This window comes from Phragmites australis, chromosome 2 (assembly GCF_958298935.1).
Source record: "Phragmites australis chromosome 2, lpPhrAust1.1, whole genome shotgun sequence".
Lineage (NCBI taxonomy): Eukaryota > Viridiplantae > Streptophyta > Magnoliopsida > Poales > Poaceae > Phragmites > Phragmites australis.
This window is the reverse complement of record NC_084922.1, coordinates 45,391,519-45,410,730: the sequence shown is the minus strand read 5'-3', so window position 1 is coordinate 45,410,730 and position 19,212 is coordinate 45,391,519. Positions and strand designations below refer to the sequence as shown.

Below are 19,212 nucleotides of genomic sequence, written 5' to 3'. Positions count from 1 at the left end.
TTCACCGTGTCACCTTTTTACCTTGACATTCTGCTCCAAGAGATTCCATGATAAAATGATAATTAGTTCACATGGCAGCATCACCGCCTAATCCTAGTTATCCAAGCTGGGGTTCTTATAAAATCTAAGACCAGCATTTTGTGTTATTCCATTTGTGTTTTCGTTTTACAATTCTTTATAGCCGAACATGTTCCATACTTCCATGGCAGATCATATCGAATCTATGGGCCCGATTTGGCCTGCCGATTACATGTTCTTCACTACTGATGCAGGTTCACTTGCTATCCACAATTTTTTTTGTTTCACAACTTGCAATATTAAATAAATGCTGGATTTGGTTGGGTTGGTCTGGTTTGACAAAATCTCGGGAGGCCTATTATGGTTTTTGATATGTTGTCAGAAGAATCTTTTTTATTAATTTTCTGTGAGAAATGCTTAAGTTCTGTTCCACCCTGGTCTGTTCTCCATTCTAAAGCAATCCATTGGCTGCTATGGTGAGAACCTTGTGGTAGCCATCCTCTTGGAATATCGATTTCTTTTTTCTCATAGCTGAAGCGAGAAATACATTAACTAATGGTGCGGCTTGTTCCATATAATATGAGACAAGGTTGATCTGAAAGTTGAAACCCTTGACCTTTCCAGGGTTGTTGCTTTGCAGTTCGGAGGTGAGAATTTCGTAGTAGCATGAACAACATATATAGCAGGTACCATTATATATCTATTTTTCCACTCAAGTGTCAAGTGGGTAAAAAAAGATTGAAATTATCAGTGTAATAGATAAGGGGTATCTATATGATAGGTCTCGTGTTGGTGTTAGTATACAACAAGTATTACTAAGACTATAACCACACCATGTGACTAGAGTGAGGTCCTACAACTAGCCATCCGTTGGTTCTACGATCCGCCCTCGCAGAGTAGTTATTTATCTATCCATTTAAGTCTTATTTATTATTGCATACTCAAGTGTTTTTCTTGTTCTTGTGCACTTACTTTTCACGTGGCATGTTCGTGAGGTGGTGTGGAATTACAGTAACACATTATGTATCATTTAATATCGCGGAATGATCTGACAGGTGATCGTGACGACGTTCGATGATATTACAGGATGGACAGGACAACTAGAGCAGGATATGTATGCCTATCTAATATCATGATGTGCTAGAAGTAGTTAGCTTTGTTATGCGCAAATTTGTCGTATGATTCGACACGATCCGTTTGTTTATGTATTTTTTCTCTGGTATATAAAGAGGTTAAGACCGTGTTTGTAAACAAAGTGAAGACATTCTATAATAAATTTATCTAATTCATAAGATAATACTTAAGATGTAAGGTTATTATCTTACGAAAGATCTAAAATTGAATAAATCTAAATGTTCTTAGTCCTGATTGATATACATATATAGAAAATACGGATCAACACCTCCCTTGTCCGGTATACCCGACATAAGCCGTGGAAGCGTTTGCATTATCCATATCCCGGCAACGGAAAGTGAATTTCCAATTGGTGGGTCATGTCAACACAAAAAGGGCACAAGAAAATTTTAGAAGACAGACTACGTCTCTACGATGTCTCGTTTTCGCTCTTGTAATCTGCCATTGTTGGACGACAAAGAATCATTCGCCAAAGGAAAACTACCATGTCCCTCTTCTTGCGTGCAGCTCACTTCCTGATTCCCTATGTTCTCTGCCCATTAATTTTTTTTTTTTGTGAAAACGGGATACTCTATCGTAAATGCAGAGATTTTTTTAATAATATTATTTTCTTAAAAAATTACAAAATAACCAAATTCATAAAATCACAAGAATATTGTATTGTCCCCAGGCCAGTCGGCGAAGTCACATGTCATTGTACCGCTTGCCGATAATTACAAGTCACCAAATTATACGGCTCTGGCGCCAATCCATATGGCGATATGACAGTTCATGTCGTCATATGGATTGGTGACAATACATTTACCATTTTTATTTGAATTTTTATTTTTAATACTATTATTTTATTAGAAAAATGGAAAAATAATAGACAAATTAAAATATGTTAAAGTGCGCTTGTAATATTGAAATGTTAACATGTGCGAAGCACCACAGGCTATACACCGACTCTAATAGTGATAGTGACATATTCAATACATTTTTATTCCATCATAAACATGTACAAATGATAAACCTAATATGCCTTCGAAAATTTAAAGAAGCCACGTACAGAAACTAATGACGACATTGATATGTACGGTATAATTATGAAAGTAACCTAGACGTGTGCCGATTCTAAACCTAACATGCCTCAGGGAATTGAAACTAACCGATTACTACTGATGCTTTACTGAGCGTTACGTGGGTACTTTTCCTTCCTCGCCGCATCAGGTCTAGCTTCACGAGCCCGACGTGCCCTCTCGTGCTTCCGCTCCCTATCTGTCTCACGCGCCTCCGCTTTGAGGTAGTTATGCTCCTCTCTCCTCTTCTGTTCTTCCTCCTATAGGCGTTTCCTAGCGCCTCACTCCTCTTATCGACTTCTATTTCATGGAATTGTTTCTATGCCGCCCGATGTTGGTTGTGTAGGAGGAACACATCCTTTTGACTCTGCTCAGTATTGATCCACTTTATGAAGTTGCATAGTGGTGGCAGAGAGGCTGAGACTACCAAAGAAGAAAAGTCATAAGTGGTAATCGACATATAGTTGTGATTTAGTTTTGCAATATTTGAGTGCTTGGATACGGTAGCCACCATAGTAGTAGTTGCAGCACATGAAGAACTTCCTGCCATAGGTGTTTGAGAAATCGTTGGACTTCCTAACCCTATATAGGTCTCTACACCAGCACATCGGAACTTCAACCCCAGCAGGCAAAAGATCTGCCATTGACTTCTTCAGACAAGGATGATAGGCTATTTTTGTAAGAGGATAGCCTTTAGTTTGTTGGGACAAGTTCCCTCCTGGGCTGCTATTTACACAGAAAATCAATGCTGGTTCATGTAATGAGTCCATGGAGATTTCGCTTGAAACCAAAGTCTGAAAAGCCTACATCTAAAAAGACTATGTCTGAAAAGACTAATTCTGAAAAGGCTACATTGAAAAATACTACTTCTGAAAAGGTTACGTCTGAAAAGACTACTTCTGAAAAGACATCAAGTTATGAAAAAACCTACATCTAAAAAGGTTATCTCTTAAATTGTTGGATTAGGGTTAAACGTTACGATAAGCATCGTAAGTAAAGCTTAACGGTAATCTATAAAATGGTTCGTATAGTTCGAACCATAGGCACAACGAAACAATGGCTGCTAGAGGTGGGAAAGGGAAACAATGCTCGATGTGTTGCCTTAGTATTATGTTATATTTCTTTGTACCGTGTTATTTGTAATTGAATAAATTGTATCTCGTCATGTAACGTTATATTGTGGTTGCAAGCATAATAGTAGTAGGGTTTAAGCGCGAAGGGTTTTTATTTGGAAAGTTTCAAATGAACGATTTATTGCTTGATAAGAGAGCACGCTAATATGGTTTGAAAGCGGATACAATTCCACGATGCTATGCTTTGGGATGTAACGAGAACACATGTAATAAAAACATAGCTGATAACATAGAAGCGACATAAACATCCTATATGATACGACAACCACATAATATAAATAATAGAATTGAGTAAAAGTAAAATAGTAGCGCAGAGTACAAGCTTAATAATAGCATGGAGTACGAGTCTAAACACGTCCTCTGGCTCGTTTATTGGGCCCTACTCTTGCTTGGAAACGTATCTATTACGATGAATACATCAAGTGGTCCAGTGGATGTTTGTTGGGCCCTCCTCTCGCTCGACGACGTATTTGATGCGATGAACATCAAGTGGTCTGATGGATGTCTTGGGCACGCCACATCGTCCGGGGTGGCCACCTCCTCCTGAGTAGGTTGCGTAAGCGGCGAGGCATCAACCCACCGAGACAAGCCCTGAGTGACAGGAGGGTCCGCAAACTAGGCATTCAGACTCTCGCCAAAAGCCTGCTGATACCCCCTGTCATCCGTTGAACGAGAAGTAGATAATACATACGCACCTGTGTCCTCCCACTGAGCATCTATCATTGCGAACGATAATTGTAAGAGGCGAAAACATATACCGTTGCTAAGCTCGGCCCAGTTATGATGCTGCACATAGTACCAGAAATCCACCTCGATTGCATACAAACAACACGTCAATATAAATAAATAAATAGTTCAAAAATATATTTGCAGCTAAAACACAATTTGAAATACTTACATCTCGCATGCACCAAAGAGAGCCCATCGTCGATCCATCCTCTAGATTAGGCATGCTAAACTCTGCCAAATGGTAGAACTCTGCTCCGTAAGGCACGAATGACGACAGGTGGGGTCGACCGATGTTGAACCGCTCGAACAACCACATCATCAATATGAGTGAGCACTCAATGATGACACTCGCTGTTGTGGTCCGTACACACGCATCACAGAGGTTGTGGTACATCGCTGCCAAGACAACAAAACCCCAGCTATATTGCGGGACCGCCTCTAAAGAATTGTCTATGATCTCCCTCGTGTAGTGGATCATGTGCTTGTTGATCGAGCCACCGTGGGTACTGGTGAACATCACCCAACTGAACAACCACAACAAGTAGGCCTCTAGGTTCCTACGAATTCTCTAGACGTCTGCGTTCGGGGCCATGCGCGTGGTGTGGAACTACTCAAGCCAAGCCTTAGTGGGACCATGCTTCCTAGTAAAGGGCAGCTACTCTAGGTTCCCTTGCAAGACATCGTCAAACCGCTCCAGTAGCTCCGCCTTCCATCCCGCCTCCACCGTGACTGGCTCAACCACTGACCACGATATGGGCAAGCCAAGAAGCATGGAGATGTCCAGTAGCGTCGGTGCCCATCTCACCAATTGGAAGGTAAAACATGTGCGTCTCCAGCCTCCAGCGGTCGACCCTCGCGGTGATTAGTGACGCATTGATCGGGAACCAGGGAGAACCATCCCGAGTTGGCACCACCAGTCTCGCAAATGGTACCAACCCAGCTGCGGTCAACCTGCGATTCAAACAATTTATAAAGTAATACCTCCAGCTTTAGTTGTATGGAACACATGTAACTATTAATTACCTATGTACCCAGCATGGATCTACATGCCACTAGCGGGCTGGTGTCCGAAGGCGAAGAGTGGAGTGCAAGACACCATCTCGCAAATGTTAACATTGATCACTGGATCAATAAGCATAAGGTTCACCATACTTGCAGTAAAATTTTAACATAATAATAACATGAGATATGTCGAAATGCAACAATACAAGTTGAAAAGCATTCATAGTCTAACACATAGTATTACAGTTAGAATATTACATAATATAACATGGTCTGAATATTACACCACAAACTCGGGTTATGCGGTAGTCTAAATAATACATAATACAACATGGTCCAAATATTATATGGTCCAAATACTACATGACATTCTCAGGTTGTCTCGTTCGAAGGGTTTTTCTTCTTCTTCGTCTTGCGGACCGGAACATGTTTCACCTGCTCGCTTGACGTAAGAGTGTCCATTGGATATTTATCGCACTGCCTCCTTAAAAGTGAACCTCCGCATACCAGCACTCATTTTGGTCTCGTGCTTCCTCAACATTGTCCATATCATTCCTGATACGTTGAGTCTTGCGTCGCCCCTTTGTGTCAACCTTGCTGTTTAGATCAGGAATCCAAGACGGACCATTTTCAGGCAGCTTCATGAACTCCTTTACCGCCTGTCACCCAATAAACTCATCGATCCAAATATTTTCTACGGCATCCTTGTTGTAGTATGGCAAAATGAAATACTCCGACTCTATGTTGCCCTTCGCGCAACAAGCTAGCACATAAGAGCAAGGCAAATGCATCAATGATGACTTGTTGCATGTGCACTCGAACTTGTTGTCCGTTGGCCACAACCTGCATTCTATTGTAATTTTTTGCCTTTTGATACCGAGTCTGCCCTTGTCACGCAACATTACCTCGAACACGCGTTGACGATTACAACAACATAAACCATGTGGGACTAGCTTTTCTCACTCTTCTCTTTCATGTAAGTTGTTATTTTCTCCGTGTACACCTTTTGCAGGTTGCCCATATGTAGCGCGGCCTTGCTGTAACGCTCTCGAAAATACCACTGCGTACCACGAGTGACTCTATCCTCAATTGCCACCAATGGAAGTGACTTATTTCCCTTCATTACCCAATTGTAAACCTCAGCGAGGTTAGCTGTCATCATTCCATAATGTGAACCATCAGTGTTAGCAATGAGTGCCCATTTCTCCGATGGTTACTGTCTGATCCAGTCGGAGAAACACTTTACTCTCCTTCCACCCTTTCTCCTCATAGTCACACTCTGCGACTCAAGTGGTAAAGGCTCTAAGCCCTTAGGCTCCTCGTCCCTTAGTGCAATTGCTTTCTTCAAAACTTCGTCCATATGCCTACCTGTTAATCTATTAAGTTATTCCCACAGAGCATCAAACTTTCTCCTTTAGTTCTGTTTGCACATCTCCTTAAAAAAATCCATCAACATCTTGCTCATGAATTGTTTGTAGAAGTTTGCTCCAAGATGGCGCATGTATCAACGGCTATGCAAATATGGCCACGATATTATCCTGTCTGCACCACTATGTAATGTGTTGATAACATTCAACAAGCCTGCATGACGATTGTGGAGGATACACACTCAGCCTGTTACCAACAACTTCGCTCTTAACCCACTCCAGTAACCATAGCCAACTATCCGTAGACTCGTGTTCGACGAATGCAAAAGCCAAAGGCACAACCTGGTTCTCACCATCTACCCCGATAGCTATGAGTATCTGCCCCCTGTATTTGCCTGTGAGGAATGCGCACATCACTAGCTGACAATGCTGGAATGCCTGGATCATACAACCGAACGACCAGAACGCTCACTGAAGCACTCAATCTCCATCCTGGTTAACAAAATCATGAGTAGCAATGCAACTGCCGGGGTTGCTCCCCTGAATAACCTTTAGCAATAAAGGTAGGTTGTGGTATAAGTCCTTATATGTGCCAAACCTTTTCTTTAAAACCTTCTGTTTCTCTCTCCAAGCCATGTCATACGAAATCTCGTACATAAATCTGTTATCGATAGCATTCATAATTCCAAACAGGGACATACTAGTTTTCTTTGCAATATCTGGGTACATCTCCTTTGCCACAAAATCATCTGTCATGTTTCTGTGTGATCGTAGAGGTCAGCTCAAGTTGCAAGTATGCGACTCAACAATGAACGCTACCCATACAGTCTCATACCTCGGCAAGAAGCCATGGACTCACCATGTGCAACCTTCAGTTAAACATTTCATGTCGTATATCTAAGGATTGGAAATAACCACCTTGATTTCTCTCTTCTCTGAGAAACACCATCTCTTCACTGCACGCTGTAGATGGACCTTGTCATGAAACATTTGACCTTTGATCACTGCGATAGAATCATACTGCCATGATGACTCATGTCCATCATTCACCGTCAACTTCCTCCAATGCAAAATTCGATCATTCCTCTGGAATTTCAGCACCCGAGTCCACAAAGGTGCGGAACTCATCCTCATTTACATTCATTTGGTCCACAAGTGGCTCATCCTGCTCCCTCTGATCAGCAAGCATCGCGACCTAATTATCTTTCCCATCGTTACGTTCTTCTCTTACCATCTTTACCTCAACTAGAGCACTAGTCCAAAGGGAACCTCAGGAACCCCACTCTCCATCTTCTCCTCATCGACAACATTTTTACCAACATCATGTGACTCACCTTCTCCATAATCTATATTTGTCGCTTCTACAAGCATGACATGGACAAAACCCCGTTGCAATCCTAACCTCACAAATTGCCTCTACTGCAGTGTATTTTCACATTCCCGTAAAGTCCACTTCCACCAGATCTCAAATAACTTTGGCAACATAACCTTGAACGGTAGACACTGCTCCGACATGCTGATTCTCAACACATCACGCCACATCCCTATCACTTGACTTCGCTGCATTTCACTCGAGTTATTTAGAGTAACAACCAAACCCCGAAAATTACTTAAATCCACCCCATTGTCGTATTGTTGAACATACCCTTCACCATAATACACACTAAAAACCACTCCTCCCAACATCCTGATCCAAAATCATATTATTGTTTGTTAATTCGTTGACATTTATGAAATTATTCCTAATTTATGGTAAACTTGTTTGTAAATCATGCTTAAATTCTAAGATTTATGGCTATTAATATTATTAAAATTATTCCTAAATCAAGCTGTAATTATTCCTGCATCACGCTTCTAAGAATTATTGCTTATATATATTTTTTTTAAAATTATTTCTAAATCATGCTACACTTTACCTACATCACGCTTCAATTCAAATATTTATTGGTACTATAATTGCTAAAATTAATCATGCACATCTGTAAATAACGCACAAATCAATCATAATCATGCCAATATATTAGTAAAAATATTACTACTGTTTAAAAACATTGCTAAAATGTTTAAATTATTTTATAAATCATGATATATATTTTACTACAACTATAATAATTTCTAAACTATTCTTAATTTTCTAGACTATTCTAAAATAATTTCTAAAATTTCTAATCTACTCTAAATTTTATAGACTATTCTAAAATTATTTCTACAATTTCTAAACAATTCTAAATTTTCTACAAATAGAAATGGCAAACAAAAAATTACCTCTCCTTTCTTCTTCTTCTTCCCCCTCCTCCCTTCCTTCCTCCTCCTCCTACTCTACTATTGTCGGCGTGATGCGGCTTGGCCCAGCCTAGCGTCGAGCGGCAGCGCAACTTCGGCGTGAAACGGCAAGGGGTGATGGAAGGAGGCGACGCGGCAGTCGACAAGAGAGGAACGATCGGCTAGCATGGCGCATGAGTTGATGCCTTTAAAGCACCATGCCGCCACATGGTTTGGCGACAGGCCACCAACTTTATTGTCGTGGCCCACATCATGTCGTCGTATGATCCGATAATTTGGACATGTCGTCAGGTTGTATGGTGACATGTGACTAGTCACCGACTGGCCTGACGACAATATACCATTCTTGCAATTTTATGAATTTGATTATTATTTTTGTAATTTTCTAAGAAAACAATATTATTTAAAAAAAACTCGAGTGCAGACCTATTCTCGCCAAAAGATTTGCAAAATCTACAGAATCTCTGGAAAAAGAATTGGACAGGTGACCTTCTTCTGGTACTAGGATATACAGTATATATATTGTTTCCTTCTTTGTACATACTGTTCAATAATAATTCACTAAGTCCCTGGTCTCCGGCACATGAACTGGTTCCTTTTTAACTTCAGGCTTTACCAAGCCCGGTAGAAGTCTAGCAAAAGTATCAGGATCCTATGCAATAATGTATAGAGGTTCACATGCAGGCTCAGGCTCGTGTCGACCTCTGTGCATTAGCAGAAAGCTTTGCAAGAGAGAAAGAAGTGATAGAAAACTAGTTAAAAATATAGAATTTTCTGGAGTAAATGAAATTTGGTGGGCCCTGCAGCTGAAGGATTAAACAATTTGATGAAGTGACCCGAGGAGTTGGCCAGCGGGTATAAGGGTTTGTTTGGCAGTTTCGAGAGTAACCAGTAGGAGATACTTCTAAAAGACAGTTTGTATTTTTTAATTTTCAGAGTGATTTTATGTAGTGATTTTAGATCTATTTATTTGAGCTTTTGTTTCTGTCTTCTCTGAAAAGCTACGCTTTTAACTCTTTGAAAAACTATTTTTAAATTTTAGTTGTTAAATTTTACAATATTTTTTTTCTCAACACACTACTTCTCAGAAAAGCTACTCTCAGCTAGCTCCTTAGTTTCTAGTTCATTTCGTTAGAAACAGGATTCTGATTTTAAAAAACTACTTTTCAGCAAATCCGTTTATTTAGGCTTCTAGCATCTGGGTTTCTAACAGAAGCAAAAGACAGAAGCAATCCGAAACAAACACTCTTAAAATGAATTTGATATTAAAAGTTAAAATAAAATCAACTTCTCTTAATTCACTTTTCTACATAATCATTTTATCCATAAAGTTACCTAACGAATCATTAAGAATTATTTTCAATCGCAAAATTATTTTCACCAAAAAAAAATCACTTCCACCAAAAAAAATTTAGATTAGTAAAAGATCCAGCAAACATACTCGCATCTCCTCTTCACCGCACCACACACGTCGTTGCAGTAGTTAAGGCAAAGGATTAGTCACTAATGACTAGTCAGCAACTCGCAGAATGTGTTTAGTGTGCTCCCTGCCTGCAGTGATCCATAACATCTCATGAGCGGGAGGGGCCAAGAGAGACCAGAGAAAGAGCCTTCTCCAACAACAAAAATTTCTCTGAGGAAAGAGAGAATCTTTAAGTATCTGGTGCATGGCAATGCACTGATGTTGACCAATGAAGACAGGGATAATCGCAAACAAGCCCATTTCCAAGCACCTAGAATTTTTATATGTTCCATGCAAGTGGATTTTCACATTGGAGCTGAGGTGCTATAGCATATTTGTGTTGGTTGTGCTTTGTTTAGGAATGCTTAAGACTACTAAACTAGTTGCTTGTGATAATTTGAGATGTATTATGGAGTGTGAGCATATAGTTTGACGAATCAAATCAACTCCCCTGTCTGTCGCTCCTAGCTTCCTCTCTCTTTGCTTTCAACAAGGTAGGAAGAGGAGGAAATGGAAGTATAGAACAACTTCTCAATCTCTTTTTTTTTTTAAAAAGAAAGCTTGTGTGCCTTTCTCTCTCTATTCAATGCTCCTTTTGCTGAGTACTTGCCGTCTCAGAGGCGAGGGCCAGAGGCTGGCCAATGAGAGACCAAAGGTGATTACAAGGAGTGGAGTAGGAGACAGAAAACCTGACAGAAAACCCTACCACATCTCTCTCCCTCACCCTCTCTGCGTCTCTCCCTCCAACTAGCTGTAGCCTGTAAAAAAAGAAGGCAGGCTCATAGAACGTGTTCAAAAGGACAAAATCTTCTTTGCAGTACAGTGGATGAAACTCCAAGGCGGATTCAATTTGCCAGTGCTAGCGTGTGAGAAGCTCTTATGCTGATGGTATGTATACCGCCGCATCATGTTCTGTCTCTGGCTCACCTCTCTTCCTGTAGTCTATCACCATTACTCACTCTCTCTCTCGTGTCTTCTTGGTGGTAGAGCCAGTAACCATGGTGCATGGCGAGGAGAGTTCTTGGAGGATGGCGAGTGCACACGAGAGAGCAGCACTGCATGTCAACCAGGCTCTTGCCTATGGAGTCCATGCCCATGCCCATGCCGCCGCCACCGCCACGGCGCCGCCTGCCTGCTTCTTGTACTACCTCTCTGCCCTCAACCCAGTTCGTCACAAAACTGAGCATGAGTTCTTATTTTCTTTGATCTCTCTGGCTATCTTCTACCTCGCCTCACGCAAGAACAAGCATGCAAGACCAGACCGCTACAGCTTTTCTGCCTTGCAACTAGATAGGAGCACTTGTTTTTCAAATCCTTGAGTGGGCAACTTCTTTAGAGTATATTTGTCCTCCCTTTATCCATCTTTATAACAAACTTATTCCACAAATTTATGCCGTGCAACTTTCATTGGATTACACCTCCGCCCACACACCAAATTTCTTAATGCCTAAGGCCTGAATCGTTCGAGTGATTTGGGCACCGAGCTCCATCTTTTGGCCCTCATCCTTATCTCTCCAGCTCTAACCCTCATGCTTTAGCAACATCGGCCTTTCCATTCTTGAAAAGTTCTCTCGGTTTGCCGCTACAATTATAGCCTATAGCTTGAGCACTGGTGATGACTGATGAGATCCGTGCGTTACTGCTTGGGCAGGGACTTCCAGCCTACGGCCACAGCCGCTGCCTACATCGGCGAGCTGGAGGAGGCCCTCATCCATGGCGGCGCCTACGCCGGTGTCGATCCCGGAATGATCAAGAGCGACGCGCAGACAAAGTGTAAGCTGTCTTGTCTCTCCAAACCTCAAGAACTTGCCAAAAATGCTCGGTTTTTGCTTGCCTGGTCACCGGGCGAGACATGACTCGCCTTTTGCGTTCTAATTTCTTTTCCTATACACACAGTGGCCACATGCAGCTGCATAGTGCATATAATGGTGCCACAGCGATGGAAACATCTCCATAACTCACTTCTCCTCCTCCCCTGTGCTAGCTTCTCTCTCTCTATCACATCTATCTGCAAGTTCTTGGAGAGAGAGATGCATGAAACTGGGGGGATCGATAAGGCCTCGTGTTAATTCTCTTTGTATGCATGCAGCGGCAGCGGCAGGATACCTCGCGGCCAGGCCCCTCACGCTGGAGATCTTCCCTTCGTGGCCAATGCGGCATCCACAGCAGCTGCACTGTGTAAAGGACCCGCCTCCCATGATCATTCATGCACGCATTCATTCATTGATCTCTATGCATTCACCTTTTCTGGTCCGTTGCTGAACCCAAGAAAAGATGTGCTTGTTCTTGGCTGATTCCTTCTGCACAGCGGCCACGAGTAAAGAGAAAAGAGTGATTTTACTGCACCAGACATGGAATAAATTTTTTTACCGGCCGCTTACTGTTGTTCTGTCTGGCCTGTGTAATTGCTGAACAGGGGAATTCGCAGTCAGTAGGGAGCACCACTGACTCGAGCTCAGCTCAGAACACAATGCCACAGATGGAGTTGGTGTCCCCAGCCTCCTCTGCGCAGCGGCAGGAGGTCATGATGGTGACCACTGATGATTACAACTACAAGCCAGGCCTCGTTTCTGCCACTGCTCCTCCTCCGCCTGCACCCGCTGCTGCCGCGCCATGCTTTCAGCAGCAGACGATGCAGCTGCACGGAGGAGACCATGACAAGGTACTACTGCCGCGGCACCACCACCCTTGCTTGATCTTTTCCTACGATCCTATACAGCACTAGAACCAGTACCCCTTCCACTCCTATAAGGGTGCGTCTAGTTAAAAGTTGAGGTTGAATGTGATATGATTATTCCTGTTTTTCAGATAGAATGATTTAATTTTTTGTTTGGTTGGATGGATGGGATGAGTCAGTTTTCTATTTGTTTGGTGGGATGAGAGTGGATAGGATGAGCCAGTTTTTTGTTTGGTTAGATGGATTGGATGAGCTGAGTTAGTTATAAATTAGTACATCACATGAGAAGAATATTAATGATTTTTTAGATTTTTGGAAATTTATTGGAGGCAATAAAAATTGTTAGAAATTATAAAAGTAGATTTATTTAGAAAATTTTAATTAAATATTAGCTTATATTTTTTAATCAAACTAATTAAAATAGGTTGCTAATGAGCTCTAGTTTGCCCATAAAAATATTTAAAATTTTTGGACCACTCTTATAATCTAAATAAAATCGAGAGTTAAATAAAAAATATAAAACCACACGTACCAACGCTCGGCAGACGAACGTGGATGAGTCCGTCCGGGTTTTTTTACGGGATCGACTGATCCAGGATCTTCAACGAATATTCCCTCCACATGAATGGTCCTGTCCGTTTCTGACCTTGAACCAAACAGCCGGCAGGAGCAAAAAGGTGGATGGAGCGATCCCATCCAGCCCAGGACGATGAACCAAACGCACCCTAAGAGGCCCTGTTTGTGGATGAAGTTATCCTTCACCACACTTGTTTGGTTAGAAGGCAAAATAAGATGGAATGTGTTGTTCTTGTTTTTAGATGGGTTGATCATTTTTTTTTTGAATAGATAGGATGAGCCTCTTTTTTAAGTTAGAGGACGAGGATGGAAGAGATGAAAATAATCAACTAATTATATTTTTAAATTTTAAATAATAATTATTAATAATACATTAATCAACCTGCACCAATACATATTAATATTACTCTTGCTATAATCATTACTAATTAACAATAAAATATGCTAATTAACTATAATCATACTCTAATTAGTTCATTAATTACCACTAATTAGTACATTAACCCTTACAAATTCTAATCTCACAGTAATATATACTAATAAGTAATACAAACATATTAATATTATTAATTATTTTACTAATAAATATGATTAGCAAAGTTGGATGACTTCTTTTCGCCGATTTAGAGAATAGCTTCATCAAATATATTAAAAAAATTATTTCTTAGAAGGGATCCCTGCTGCCCTGAATCAAATAAAAAAACAAAGATCATCCTTTTTCATCTCGCTTCATTCCTTAACCAAACACAATTACTTAACCAAACACACCTAAGAGTTTGGGCCAAACACACCTCACCGGGCCTACACCTCACCAGTCTCTTCCGGAATATTGCTGTCAAATCGTTGAAATTTTTTGTCCTGAATCTGGTGGTAGAAGTGTAGTATTGTTCCATCGTGTCACCAACGATGAGACTATGCACGGCGAACGAGTACTGTACTGCTGGTACAACAAGTACTTGGTACCGTTTTTGCAGTTATGAGCATTAGCAAGCTTAGATTATGTCCCTAGGATAGACGTCTCAAGGCATGTGTTGTGATATGGCCTTCGCTTAGAAAAGGCATGATGATTGTTTGGCAGTAACTGGACAGTCCTGGATGATTGTACTGGTTAATGGCATATGGTCCAGATATTTTAATTTCGTATTACACTTTTTCGTTCACCGATTACCCCCGATTAAAAGACTGAAATCCAGTCATTTCAGTCCTCCCTCGGTGGGTTTTATACTTCAGTGAAAAAAATTCTAAAATTAAATATTTCATTCTCTTTAAAATTACCTAGATTTGTGAAATTTTGGTAAAATTTTAATCTTTGATCCGGTCAATGCTGCATCAGGCTAGGATGAGAACACCAAATGATGGCCTCGGTCACTCTACTTCGGAAAGAAATTTTGTAAAACCTTTCATAGAAAGATCCGAAAAAGATCATTTCTCATACTGTTCTTTTCTAATCCAACTGCCTGACGCGATATAGCTAGAGGAGGAGAGAACATGTGTCATGCATAAGCGAGAGGTGTCTCCCTTGGTGGAAGGATGATGCTGTGATCACCCCATCTTATCTCCCTGCACAGCTAGCAACAGAGCTAGCAACAGAGCTGTGGTTGCCAATACAGCTCAGTAACTCACTGAGCTTTCAGGGACAGCTACAGCCAAAAGCTGGTTGGAGAAGATAGACAGTAGCAGTAGTGCTGGATCAACAATGGACAGGACACGGGAGTTTTGGCTCCGACGTGCATCAGCTTGTTTGTTCCCTGTAGTCGCTCTACTCTCTGATGGTGAGAGAGATGAGCACTGTGCTGTATAGGAAAGGAGGAGAATAGAACACTACATGCATCATGCTCTAATTCTCTGCCTTTTTGGTGTACTTTGCACAGAGGAAGCAAGGATCCACAAGAAAAGATGGCAAGTTGGTGGATGCTAAGGTGGGATAGCTACCTCTTATTGCCCACGCACTCACTGTTGCTGCTTCCTGTACATGTATTTCATCTGTGCCATTGTCTTATGTTCTGGATTCTCAGACGGAACGGAGGCTGGCGCAGAACAGAGAGGCAGCGAGGAAGAGCAGGCTGAGGAAGAAGGTACCAAGAACTCCATGAACTCAGTCTGGTTGCTTAATCAACTAAAAAAATGCCTGGTCCTAAGATTGCTTAGTAATTTACTTGTACGTCGTCTGCAGGCTTACGTGCAGCAGCTAGAGACCAGCAGGATTAGGCTTCAGCAGGTAGAACATGAGCTCCAGAGAGCACGGTCACAGGTTTGTTCCAGTCCGAACCTCTCATGCCCTTCTTGTGCGTTGGAAGTTCGTAGCATTCAGAGCTTGATGTGTCATGGCGCTACCGTGGTCCAGGGCCTGTTCGTTGGAGGGTGCAGCGCCGCCGGGGACATGAGCACTGGTAATTCGGCACCGTCCGCTTCATAGTACTACTGCTCCAAAGTTCCCAGCCTTTTCACCGTGCCATGCAGCAACCGCTGCAGGCCGGCTCGTTTACCGAGATCGTTGATTTCTTGCGTGCGTACGTGCAAAACATGCGCCGTGCACCGCATTCATGCAGGCGCCGCCATGTTCGACATGGAGTACGCGCGGTGGCTGGACGACGACAGCAAGCGGCTGGCGGAGCTCCGCAGCGGGCTGCAGGCGCACCTGCTTGACGGCAACCTGGGCCTCATCGTGGAGGAGTGCATGCACCACTACGACGAGCTGTTCCAGCTCAAGGCGGCGCTCGCGCGCTCCGACGTCTTCCACCTCCTCACCGGCACCTGGGCCACCCCTGCCGAGCGCTGCTTCTTCTGGATGGGCGGCTTCCGCCCCTCCGAGCTGCTCAAGGTCCAAGTGTCCAACCATGTCGACGTCCCATCCGTGCGTCTGTCCCTGCATGGTTGCTGTGAACTGAGACTGTGACATTTCTTTTTTCTTTTTATTGGGCATGCAGATACTGATACCACAGCTGGACCCGCTGACCGAGCAGCAGCTGCTGGGGATCTGCAGCCTGCAGCAGTCGTCGGAGCAGGCGGAGGAGGCGCTCGCGCAGGGGTTGCACCAGCTGCACCAGTCGCTGGCCGACACGGTCGCCGCCGGCACGCTCAACGACGGCGCCGCCGGCACGCTCAACTACATGAGCCTCATGGCCGTCGCGCTGGAGAAGCTCGCCAGCCTCGAAAGCTTCTATCAGCAGGTCACTATTATTACTCTCCACTCCTTGCATCATTCACTGCCTTAAACTTTTATTGTTACTAGATCATGACCTGTTAAGATTTTTAACAAGAATTTACACAACGAGGAAAAACTAGCTTAAACTTTCAAGTACACTAGTCCTTCTCTCTGTCAGAACTGTACAGTAGCAATGCCTTGTCCCAGTCCCACTTTCTCCATGACAGGCCAACCTTTTGTCAGAAAGCAAGCTTAAACCTGCAGAAGTGCAGAGAACCAGATAAACATCATTAGCACTTTCCAGTATGAATAATTACCTCGTGATTAAACAACAAACAACACGCTAATGCAGCTGCTGACAATTATTGTATGTTTTTTAGAGGAGTTGGTAGGGGCCAAAGAAGGCAAGGCTTAGTTCCTGGTCACACGTGTTCTGGCCGTATATACACGTACACACCTGTCTCTTTCTACAGAAAGTCAATGGGCGAATACATACGGTTGCCACTGTGCATAAACAATGTCCCTTGTGCCTCTACCCTGTTGTGCCGGCCATTGCTTCTTTATCCTCTCTCTCCTGTGTTTGCTGGTGCCTCAAAAGAGGCCCACAGGCAGAGCAGAAATACTTGATGGTGTTCCATGCCTTGCAAAAGTTGCAAGGGTTTCGATCCATGAATAGTGGTCGGGAAAAGGACACGACCACCTAAACGCCAGCGGTTCAGCCCCATGGACAGCAGGAAGGAACCTTTCACCTTTCCTAAGTTCTGATTCCTTTTGAGATATATGTTTATTTGTGGTTTGTGGACAGAACTTTGCAAGCATGCAGCTTATTAGAATTTCCTAGGTTCATGATTGGAGCAATCATTCCACAGAAAGTCTTCTTTGAAATGATAGTGTACAATGAACAGAGTAGTTTGGTGGTAGCACTATATTTGAATGAGAAAAAAGTGCATATAATCATTCATGAATGATAGTACCACAAGATATGATAAAGACTTGGAATAAACATGATCACATACGATAGGTCTATTTTTTCAGGCTTTCAGGATAGAAGCCAGTTATTGCTGATACCACCCAATTTCCTTTTTCTTTTCATTTTCTAGAAGTATGTAAATATAAGCAAATGATACGGATAGGACACACCGTCTATATGTCAAAAACAATTGCTACACCATCAAAGTCCAAACATAGCAGAAAAGAACACCTCAATAGATTAAGCGCCAGCAGGAAGCTTTCAACCAGTGTCCAGAGTAGAATATAGCAGGAACAAGACAACAACAACAGCACTAGAATAGATGCATCTTCGTGATCTGATGGCGGCGCTGTCATTCAAGATAATGGAGGCATTGGGTGCAACATAGCCGAGACAAGAAACAAAACTAATGTGGCATCTCAACTTTCTTTTTCATGTATGTAAGCTGTTCCAACTGCAGGCTGACAATCTAAGGCAACAGACGTTGCATCAGATGCGCCGGATCCTGACCACTCGGCAGGCGGCACGGTGTTTCCTCTCCATTGGCGAGTACTACCGCCGTCTCCGCGCTCTCAGCAACCTCTGGGCTTCCCGTCCTCGCGAGTAGGATTCAGATCTGCTCAGCTGCAAAAACTACACTCTTCTTAATCCACAGCACCGTGGTTATTTCCAACCATGTCTAAATCACTTTTATTCCTTCTCTTTTGAGGGATCGAATCACTTGTGTTCAGATTTCATTTTATTTAAAGGGAGAAATGGACATGGCTGACAATGGCAAGCATTTCATTCTCTCATGTAACAGGAACTTCATTGGGACAGAGAGCGTCAGCCCCACAGCAACCGAACTGCAAGTCATGCATCAACAGCAGCAGAATCAGTTCTCCGGATTTTGAGGCCTCACCTGGAGGGTGTAAAACTTCGGCCGGCGACAACAGTGATGCTACAAAGATTAGAGACTGGGCGAGAGGAGAGGGAGATGGATTGTAATGTTCTATTATTAAAGTATTGAGAAAGCAACATCGCTAGGAGAAATAGGGGGATGAACTTGTGGTGCAATGCTGGGTGGGTCACTTGTTCATATGGCTCTTGAACTGATTGAAGGGTTAGGACCACAGAATTTTGTGCGTAGCAGAAGAAAACAAAGCAAAGGCAGAAGAATCGTGGCTGTTCACTCGCCTGAGAAGACTAAATGCAATTAGGGAGATGGAGTAACCATAAAATAACTATTAAGTTTCAAATAGTTTTGCATTGATAGTACAAAAGATAGCCAGACAATGATCTACCATCCAGTATTATTCAATAAAAAACAAAGAAACCAGCTACACGTTGTAGCAGGTTGTCCAAACCTGATTCTACTAGGGACTGATGGAAAAGAGAAATGGTAAACTTGGGAAACTGTCTGAACCCGAGATGAAAATGTAAAACCATCAAACAACAATCCACGTGGTTACTAACTTAAAAAGTATCGTAGAGTGTCTGAAACAGCAAGAAAATAGAAACCACGAAAGAAGATGCAGCATGAAGAGAAATCTCCAGCAATACATGTAGAAACAACAGAAGGGATTTTACATTAACTAAAAAAGCAAATCCGAAGATGCAGGCCTAGAACAGTTGATGGACCAGTAATGGAAAGAGACCAATGATCTGAGATCAACTTA

The 19,212-nt window shown here is 42.4% G+C and overlaps 1 protein-coding gene across 2 annotated transcripts; it reads left to right on the top strand.

Moving 5' to 3' along the window:
• Window positions 1-10,929: 10,929 nt before the first annotated feature.
• On the top strand, window positions 10,930-18,869 carry LOC133909215 (transcription factor LG2-like). 2 transcript variants are annotated; one of them, XM_062351546.1, is made up of 13 exons: window positions 10,930-11,074; window positions 11,174-11,327; window positions 11,838-11,959; window positions 12,276-12,364; window positions 12,603-12,848; window positions 15,311-15,358; window positions 15,455-15,514; window positions 15,613-15,690; window positions 15,784-15,829; window positions 15,989-16,260; window positions 16,367-16,609; window positions 18,015-18,157; window positions 18,357-18,869. In XM_062351546.1, the coding sequence occupies exons 2-13, from the start codon at window positions 11,185-11,187 to the stop codon at window positions 18,445-18,447; spliced, it is 1,581 nt and encodes a 526-aa protein (XP_062207530.1). In that variant the 5' UTR covers window positions 10,930-11,074; window positions 11,174-11,184; the 3' UTR covers window positions 18,448-18,869. The 2 variants fall into 2 exon arrangements, with proteins under 2 accessions (XP_062207530.1, XP_062207531.1); XM_062351547.1 differs by lacking the exon at window positions 10,930-11,074 and having other exon boundaries at window positions 11,134-11,327.
• The last annotated feature ends 343 nt before the right edge of the window (window positions 18,870-19,212 follow it).